At 52.8% G+C, this 9,274-nt stretch overlaps 1 protein-coding gene across 1 annotated transcript; it reads left to right on the top strand.

Annotated features, from left to right (window-relative positions):
* Positions 1-108: 108 nt before the first annotated feature.
* Positions 109-9,181, top strand: TFIP11 (tuftelin interacting protein 11). The gene is made up of 12 exons (XM_069031271.1): positions 109-452; positions 1,575-1,728; positions 2,412-2,568; positions 3,069-3,196; positions 3,678-3,830; positions 4,542-5,051; positions 5,860-5,966; positions 6,200-6,368; positions 6,564-6,807; positions 7,389-7,531; positions 8,008-8,173; positions 8,758-9,181. Exons 1-12 carry the CDS (start codon positions 256-258, stop codon positions 9,111-9,113), a joined length of 2,484 nt encoding a protein of 827 aa, XP_068887372.1. The 5' UTR covers positions 109-255; the 3' UTR covers positions 9,114-9,181.
* Positions 9,182-9,274: the final 93 nt, after the last annotated feature.

Here is a 9,274-nt window from a genome sequence, read left to right as displayed (position 1 = left end):
TCTACCCCGCCGGGCCACAGGGCGGCGCTGCCGGCGCGGCCGCTCCGCTCCTGGCTACTCTATGGTTTGTGGGCGGGGCTTGCCCGTTACCGGAAGCGAACCGGAAGTGGATGGAGCGCATCCGGCTTGGCGGCGCGGTCGGGGCCGGTTCTGGGGTCCGTGGGCGGGCCGGGGGTCGCGGCGGTGCCGGGGTCCGGAGCTCCTGAGCGGGCCGGGGGATCCCTGAGAGGGCCGGGGGATCCCGGCGGCGCCACGATGTCGATGTCGCACCTGTACGGCACGGACGGAGACGATGGCGTGGAGATGGAGAGCTTCGAGGTGTCGGACTGGGACCTGCAGAACGAATTCAACCCGCACCGGCAGCGGCACCGCCAGACCAAGGAGGAGGCGACTTACGGCGTGTGGGCCGAGCGCGACTCGGACGAGGAGCGGCCCAGCTTCGGCGGGAAGCGGTACGGCCGGGGCTGGGCCCGGGGCCGGGCTGGGGCCGCTCGTGGGGCTGCGGAGCGCGGAGATTCTGCCCCCGTTCTGTGCCGCTTCTGCCCCCGTTCCGTGCCGCTTCTGCCCCCTGTTCCCTGCCGCTTCTGCCCCCGTTCCGTGCCGCTTCTGCCCCCGTTCCGTGCCGCTTCTGCCCCCGTTCCCTGCCGCTTCTGCCCCCGTTCCGTGCCGCTTCTGCCCCCGTTCCGTGCCGCTTCTGCCCCCTGTTCCCTGCAGCTTCTGCCCCCCGTTCCCTGCAGCTTCTGCCCCCGTTCCCTGCAGCTTCTGCCCCCCGTTCCGTGCCGCTTCTGCCCCCGTTCCGTGCCGCTTCTGCCCCCTGTTCCCTGCAGCTTCTGCCCCCCGTTCTCTGCAGCTTCTGCCCCCCGTTCCCTGCAGCTTCTGCCCCCCGTTCCGTGCCGCTTCTGCCCCCCGTTCTCTGCAGCTTCTGCCCCCCGTTCTCTGCAGCTTCTGCCCCCCGTTCCCTGCAGCTTCTGCCCCCCGTTCCCTGCAGCTTCTGCCCCCGTTCCCTGCAGCTTCTGCCCCCCGTTCCGTGCCGCTTCTGCCCCCGTTCCCTGCCGCTTCTGCCCCCGTTCCCTGCCGCTTCTGCCCCCGTTCCGTGCCGCTTCTGCCCCGTTCCGTGCCGCTTCTGCCCCGTTCCGTGCCGCTTCTGCCCCCGTTCCGTGCCGCTTCTGCCCCCCGTTCCGTGCCGCTTCTGCCCCCCGTTCCCTGCAGCTTCTGCCCCCCGTTCCCTGCCGCTTCTGCCCCCGTTCCCTGCCGCTTCTGCCCCCGTTCCCTGCAGCTTCTGCCCCCGTTCCCTGCAGCTTCTCCCCGTTCCCTGCACCTTTCCCAGCGGTGGACACCCACCCGAGCAGCCCATCCCGGGTCGGGGCTGCCCTCAGGACACCCTCACCTGTAGAGATTTTCCCTGCGCTCGCTCCCTGCAGCGCGGGGGGAAGGATGGGGATTGCCTGGCAAAAGCAGCGTTAAACAGCTCGACAGCCTGTAATATCCCATTTTTTTGGGGGGGTGTAAGGCACAGCAGCCCCCAGGCTCCTGCAGGAATGTGCCCTGGAGTGGAATTCCTTCTCGTTTTGCAGCTCCAGGGATTACTCGGCCCCCGTGAGCTTCGTCAGTGCTGGGCTGAGGAAGGCGGCGGCCGAGGAGCTCTCGGATGAGGATTCGGATGATGATGAGAAGCCTGTGAAGCAGGAGGAGATTCCCAAGGAGTTTGTGCCCAAGAAGTTAAAAACAGTGAGTTCTCCAGGGAATTTACTGTTCTCTGCTTTGTATTTATATAAAACTCAGGCTGGGGTCGAAGGCAATGAAAATGTAATAGAGCACAAAAAAAGGGGGAAATAATTGAACCAGAGGCCCAAATGTGTCATTAAGGGAGGTGTTTGGATTTTGTAGCATTGATACAAACAGACTGATAAAACAAGAATCAGAATAACAAATCGTTGATACAACTGTACACTGATACAACGATTGTGTGTCCTTGGGAGTCAGTCCTTCCATTTTTCTCAATATTCCCTTTGGTTAATGGAGGTTTAAAGAAGAGAATTCCTGTGGTTTCCTGCCTTTATTTTTCTGCTTTCACAGAATGGACAAACCCAGGCATGTTACAGATTAAAAATCAAACCCTTATTTTCAGTTAAAACCAGAAAGAATCAGGAATCACCCTCAGCTAAATCTGGTGGTGGAGTCTGAGAACTGTCAGGTTGTCAGCCTGAGTTTTTCAGGACTTTCCTTTCCTGTTTGAGGAATTTCAGGAAGCTCCTTAGGTGCTTCATGGATGCACAAGTGAGGTTCCAGTGAGCTGGGCAGTGTGGGGACAGCAGAATCACTTCCAGGAAGAATTTTCTGAGGGGGATTTTGCACACTTTGGTTATTTGAAGCCTCAGGGCTGCAGGTTTTTTGTGTGTTTGTTTTGACAGGGTGGAAATTTCAAGCCCAGCCAGAAGGGCTTTGTGGGAGGCTCTAAATCCTTCGTGGATTTTGGCAGCTGGGAGAGACACACTAAAGGAATTGGGCAGAAGCTTCTGCAGAAGATGGGATATGTCCCTGGAAGGGGTCTTGGGAAGAACGCTCAAGGTACTGTCAGTGTGTTTGGTAGTTTATTGTTAACTGGGGATTTGGAGGAGAGATTGGATTCCTTAAAGAACTGCCAACCCCAGGGGGCTTAAACCTCCTTCTTGTTTTCCTGCCACTGGTCTGGGTCCTGTGGTGAGAGTCAGGGGTGTTCAAACTGGCCTGTGGTCGTTTGCTCCTCTGGGTATTTTGCAAGAGGAAAAGAGCAAGAAAAAAGGCAGTAAATTCCCAAGGTGGTCATCCCACAGAAAAGGAGATGCTGTTTTACGTGGCAGAATAAAAAGGCAGTGAAATGTTGGAGTAATGCTGTGCTTTGGCAGTTTGGGGTGTGCTGGCATGAAGTGATTTTATAGGAAATTGGTAATGTTGGAAGCACCACAGTGCTGGAGGCAGTGCCAGGAAGGGTGTTGATGCTGATTTGGTAACTTGTAGGGAAAGCCTGGCTGTTCTGCTCTCTCTTAGCACACCAACTGCTCCTCCTAACCCCATTCCCATCCTGCCAGGTATCATCAATCCCATCGAGGCCAAGCAGAGGAAAGGCAAAGGTGCTGTGGGTGCCTATGGCTCTGAGAGGACCCCACAGTCCTTGCAGGACTTCCCTGTGGTGGACTCAGAAGAGGAAGCTGAGGAGGTATTTGTGTGGTTCTTGCTGTTTCCCTGCTGTGCTGTGTGTACAAAATTCAGTTCTCTTTATTTCTGTGCCAGAGAAAACTGTTTGGGCTCATTTTAGATAAGAAGCCAAATACAGAGCACGTTGATTTAATTTAGGCAGATCTTTCTTGTCACTGTAATGTTCTTTGTTGTTTCTGGCTCACTCTGTTTCAGTAGCTTTGCTAGAATCCCTGCTTTGATGAGTCTCCCATGTAAATGGTTTTGTTTAAATAAAAAAAAGACCAGGAACATCCTGTTCACTTCATCCATAGGGTGGCTGTCTGACCCACAGCATCCAAGCTGGCTTGGCATGAGCTTTACCACTTCCCAGTTATTTCCTATTTCTATTTTCTACAAATTCCTCATTGATCTGATGGCTACTTTTCTGAAAAAAAAAAAAAAAAAGGCAGATTTGGGGTGTGACAAAGAGTAGCCACCACAACTCTGCTGGTTTTGTCCAGGAATTTCAGAAGGAGCTCAGCCAGTGGCGGAAGGACCCGAACGGAGGCAAGAAAAAGCCCAAGTACAGCTATAAAACAGTGGAAGAGCTGAAAGCCAAGGGCAGGATCCACAAGCAGCTCGCAGCCCCTCAGAAGGAGCTGTCCCAGGTCAAGGTGAGGTTGATAAAACCAAGAGTGACCCCTGAGGAACAGTTTGGGCCCTTTGGTGTCACCAGCACATTTTAGCCACCGGTAACCTCAGTCAAGCCAGTCCTAGGAGGTGCCTGTGCAGCCTCCTGGAGCTCATCCCTGAGCCCTGTAATTGCCCTGTGTCACCTGGATGTGGTGACAAATTAGATTAAGTGTGTGTATGTGTGTGTGTAGGGGGTTAATTTGCAATTTAGTTTTAATTGTTTCATGTTTGTCCTAATCAACACTCACCCACTTCTGAAAGCACAGTTGTCCTTTTTGGGATTCTTTGAACCCTCTCCTTCCTCAAAGGGATTTGTCTGGTCTGCACTTAGTAAAATTACTCATCTGAAATTAAGGTGTCTCTATAAAATTATAAAAGTTCCTAAGGGCAATTGCTGATAGTGTAACTAATGGCAAGATGCTTGTAGAATCATTCAGTGAAACTGGGATGAGATGAGGAGATTCTTCCAGCCCTGATTGCAAATTGTCCCTTATTCATTCTATCTCCTTGTGTCTGGAGAAGGCCATTGTGGAAGCAATTCCCTCGCTCTAATACAGTGTATGTTAGCAGCCTCCTGGAGTAATCAATGTACTTGGAAATCTCCAGTTTTCAATTTGGAGTCGGGGATTTTCTCCTTTTTTTGAAGATGAAGGGGAGTGTTTTGTAAGAGCGTTTGTTCTGTGTGCTGGCAGGTGATCGACATGACAGGCCGGGAGCAGAAGGTTTATTACAGCTACAGCCAGATCAGTCACAAGCACAACATCCCAGATGACAGCCCCCAGCAGCCCCTGGGCAAGGACTCCAAACCCCAGGGCTTTGCCCTGCCCGAGCTGGAGCACAACCTGCAGCTGCTCATCGACATCACGGAGCAGGAGATCATCCAGAGCGACCGGCAGCTGCAGTACGAGAGGGACATGGTGGTCAACCTGAGCCACGAGATCCAGAAGATGGCTGAGGTGCTGTCCCACGAGGAGAAGGCCATCAGCAACCTCAGCAAGGTGCTGGACATGGTGGAGGAGTGTGAGAGGCGGATGCAGCCCGGCTGTGAGAACCCTCTGACCCTGGATGAGTGTGCAAAGATCTTTGAGACCCTGCAGGACAAGTACTACGAGGAGTACAGGATGTCAGACAGGGTGGACCTGGCAGTGGCCATAGTCTATCCTCTCATGAAGGAATACTTCAAGAACTGGGATCCCCTCAAGGTATGTGTTGGTTTGAGTGACCTGCAGTTCTCACTTGATGGCTCCAGTAATCTTTGTTACCTTGTCCCAAGTGTCCTGGTCTAGTGTGAGGTGTCCCTGCCCATGGCAGGGGGTGGAATGAGATGAGCTTTAAGGTCCCTTCAAATCCAAACCAGTCTGGGATTCTGGGATTCTAAATTCCTGATCAGTTGGGAGAAAAAGAAAAGAGACAAAATGAAACCCTGTACTGTCCCCACTTTCAGACCTTTGCTGGGTAAAAATTTAGGTGTTTGTAAGGTTAAAATCAATCCGTTTTATGGGTGTTGGGAGGAAAAAGTTGGTGAAAAACAAGTTTCTAGTTGGTGTTTTTTAGCAAAAACGGGAGAGGTTTGTCTGTCAGGTATCAGAGGTGCACAGTCTGTTCTCAGTGCCATTTAGGCTGGGATAGGTAAGAGTCTGGATTCTCTCTGTACACCTCAAAAAATGTCCTCAGAATGTCCTCTTCTCTCTCTGGATGTGCATTAATTCTGTAAGGTAGGATTTTTCTCTGGCAGGACTTTATTAAAAGTCATTTAAGAAATGACTGGAGGTGGCACTCAGTGCTCTGGGCTGGTGGCAAGATGGGGAGGGGTCACAGGTTGGACTCAATGGTCTGGGAGGTCTTTTCAAAGTTCAGTGAGTGTGGGATTCTGGAATTAAGACTGCAAGCTCCTGGCTTCCTTGAGATGAGGTGAGAAGGCCTGGCTGTGCTCAGCACACCATCAGGCTGCTCTGTGCAGATCCCAGCTGGAATTAATGGAAAAGGATAAATGTGCCTTGTCATTCCTAGGACTGTACCTATGGCACAGAGATCATAGCCAAGTGGAAGAGCCTGCTGGAAAACGATCAGCTGTTATCCCACAGTGGGCAGGACCTGTCAACAGATGCTTTTCACAGGTAAAGAACAAATTATTTGTACTTTGTGCAGCATCTTCCCGTGCTGCTTCCTCGGGGATGGAAAAGGGCAGACACAAGGGAGCTTTTCCCAAGGATTCCTATGCTGGGCCTGTTAAAATCCAGTTTGCAGCTACAGAAAAGAAGCAGCTTTAACTAACAGCTCCCATTTGGTTTATTTAGGCCCAGGCTGTAGCTTTGAGCTTCACTTTGATTTATTTGGGGTTTCTTCCCAGACTGATGTGGGAGATCTGGATGCCATATGTCAGAAACATCGTGGCGCGGTGGCAGCCGAGGAACTGTGGATCCATGGTGGATTTCTTGGATAGCTGGGTGAACGTTGTTCCTGTGTGGATACTGGATAACATTCTGGATCAGCTCATCTTCCCCAAGCTGCAGAAGGAGGTGAGTGAAGAGGGCTGAGTAGAGCAAAGCCGTGCTCTGAGCCAGTGTTGGAATTCCAACTGGAACTCCCGAACTCTGGTGTGCAGCCTCCGCCGATGGATTGAGGAGTCGGGGGCTGCATCGCAGCTCTTTGTGCTTCTGGACAAAGTGCTGCTGGTGGCTGGACTTAGTTAATCTTTTCTGTTGTGCCCCGAGGTGGAGAGCTGGAATCCACTGACGGACACGGTGCCGATCCACTCGTGGATCCACCCCTGGCTGCCGCTGATGCAGGCACGGCTGGAGCCGCTGTACTCGCCCATCCGCAACAAGCTGGCCAACGCCCTGCAGAAGTGGCACCCCAGCGACTCCTCTGCCAAGCTCATCCTTCAGCCCTGGAAGGATGTGTTCACTCCTGGCTCATGGGAGGCTTTCATGGTCAAAAACATCGTGCCTAAACTCGGTGAGACAACCAGACAGTGCTGGGTTTTGGGAATCTGCCTGTTCTCCCTGACACCGAGGAAAGGTCCTCGTTAATGTGGGTGGCAGTGTTACATCGGGGAATGGTGTTAGTGAGGTTAGACCAAGCTTGCCTCAGCTTTTCTGCTACCAGTCCTGTGCAGAGGCAGAAAGATTACAGAAATATGGGGAATTACTCTGGTTATTCTCTACGTTTTCTGTCTTTATAAATCATCCATCTCCAGCTGGCAGGAATATCTGAGAGCTGTCAGGCAGGACGAGGCTGTAGAACATCTCTCCGTTACTCCTGAATTCCTTGGTCTAAGGTTTCACCATGAGTTTTGTAATGCAAACTGGCTCAAAGGTTAAAAAATAGTCAAGTGTTTTTAGTTTCTCAGTTCTGACAGCAAATTGTAGTAACGGGAAGTGGAAATGCACCACTTTGTGGCAGGATCAGCCAAAGATCCCCACTGTCCCTTAGCGTAGCAAACAGGTGCTCCTCAAATTGTGTGTTGGTAGGGGAAGAGGTCAGGGCACTGATAAAACTGAGTCAGGCTCTTTTCTAACTCTCCTCCCCTTTCCCAGGAATGTGTCTGAATGAGCTCATCATCAACCCTCACCAGCAGCACATGGATGCCTTTTACTGGGTGATCGACTGGGAGGGGATGATTTCTGTCTCCAGTCTTGTTGGGCTGCTGGAGAAACACTTCTTCCCAAAGTGGCTGCAGGTGAGACACTGAGGGCTGAGGAAAGAGTCTTGATTGCCTGGGGAGTGTTTTAGTGATTCCTGTCCCAGAATTGCTGTCCTGGTGCTGAACTGGGCCAATTCCCATTCACAGCTCCGTAGTCATTGGAACAGTTCCTCCTTTTACTGACAGCTCAGTAATAAACCAAGTGATAAGGTGTGCCAGGGGAGGGTCAAGTTGGACATCAGGAGGAATTTCCTCATGGAAAGGGTGGTCAGGCACTGGAAAGGGCTGCCCAGGGAGATGGTGGAGTCCCCATCCCTGGGAGGTGTCCAAGGAACGAGTGGATGTGGCATTCAGTGCTCTTGGCTGGGTGATGAGGGTGTGATTGGTCACAGGTTGGACTCGGCGCTCTTGGACAGCTTTTCCAGCTTAAATCACTCTGGGATTATGTGGCAGTGAGGCCTCTCCTGCACAAACATCCCTGTGCTGCCTTTGACCTGTCCCTTGCTCTGCAGGTGCTCTGCTCTTGGCTCAGTAACAGCCCCAACTACGAAGAGATCACCAAGTGGTACCTGGGCTGGAAGTCCATGTTCTCAGACCAGGTGCTGGCACATCCCTCCATCAAAGACAAGTTCAATGAGGCTCTTGACATCATGAACCGGGCTGTGTCCTCCAGCGTGGGTAGGTGGCTCCTAGGAGGCTGACTGGGGCATGGCTCTGCTGGCAGCATGGCAGCAGCTCCCATGAGCAGTGAAAGGCAGTGTGCTCTGCCTTGCTGTGTCCTTAAATAACACCTCTGAGGTGCTGCTCAATAGTTTTGGGCTGCACTGAAGCAGAAACAGATTTTCAGTTGCTTCCTGGGCCATTGAACAATTGATCCGCTTCCAGCCTTGCGCTGTCAGTCAGACACCATCCTTTAGGGCTTGACTTCTAAAGCTGTCATTTATTGGGGTGTTTTTTCTCTATGGTGAGATACTGATTTTTTTCCTTAGCTTTACAGCAGTGCCCTTCCCTTCCACATGACTCTCCCTACGACCTAAAAGTGATTGTTGGGAATTCACTGGGAATTACACTATATAAAAGAGAAGGGCATGCCTGAGGGAGCAGCAGCCAGAATTTGCCCACTTCCCAAAACTGAGAACTCCCTTCCCCAGCCCAAACTCGAACAGCACACTCCAAATGTCTTGACTGACTTTGCCTCAAGACAGAGCTGCTTCCCGCTGGGAACGGCTCAGGAGCGTGTTCTCCCCATTCTGTCCCCCCAGGTGGGTACATGCAGCCGGGCGCCCGGGAGAACATCGCGTACCTGACGCACACGGAGCGGCGCAAGGACTTCCAGTACGAGGCCATGCAGGAGCGGCGCGAGGCCGAGAACATGGCCCAGCGCGGCATCGGCGCCGCCGCCGGCTCCGTGCCCATGAACTTCAAGGACCTCATCCAGACCAAGGCCGAGGAGCACAACATCGTCTTCATGCCCATCATCGGGAAGCGGCACGAGGGGAAGCACCTCTACACCTTCGGCAGGATCGTCATCTACATCGACAGGGGCGTGGTGTTCGTGCAAGGGGAGAAGACCTGGGTGCCCACCTCGCTGCAGAGCCTCATCGACATGGCCAAGTGAGGCCCCCCCTGGGGACTGAGACACCACCCAGGAACAGCCTTAGAATAAACAAGTTCCAGGTTTGTAAATAGTGACGCTGGAGCTGGATGCCAGGATGGTTTTGTTGGAAGAGGTGTTCAGGCAGTGGCAAGAGGATGGAGAGCCAGACTTCCCGACCTGGG

This window comes from Aphelocoma coerulescens, chromosome 15 (genome assembly GCF_041296385.1).
Source record: "Aphelocoma coerulescens isolate FSJ_1873_10779 chromosome 15, UR_Acoe_1.0, whole genome shotgun sequence".
In the NCBI taxonomy this organism is placed as follows: Eukaryota; Metazoa; Chordata; class Aves; order Passeriformes; family Corvidae; genus Aphelocoma; species Aphelocoma coerulescens.
The sequence above is the reverse complement of the archived record's forward strand: the minus strand, read 5'-3'. Positions and strand labels throughout refer to the sequence as shown.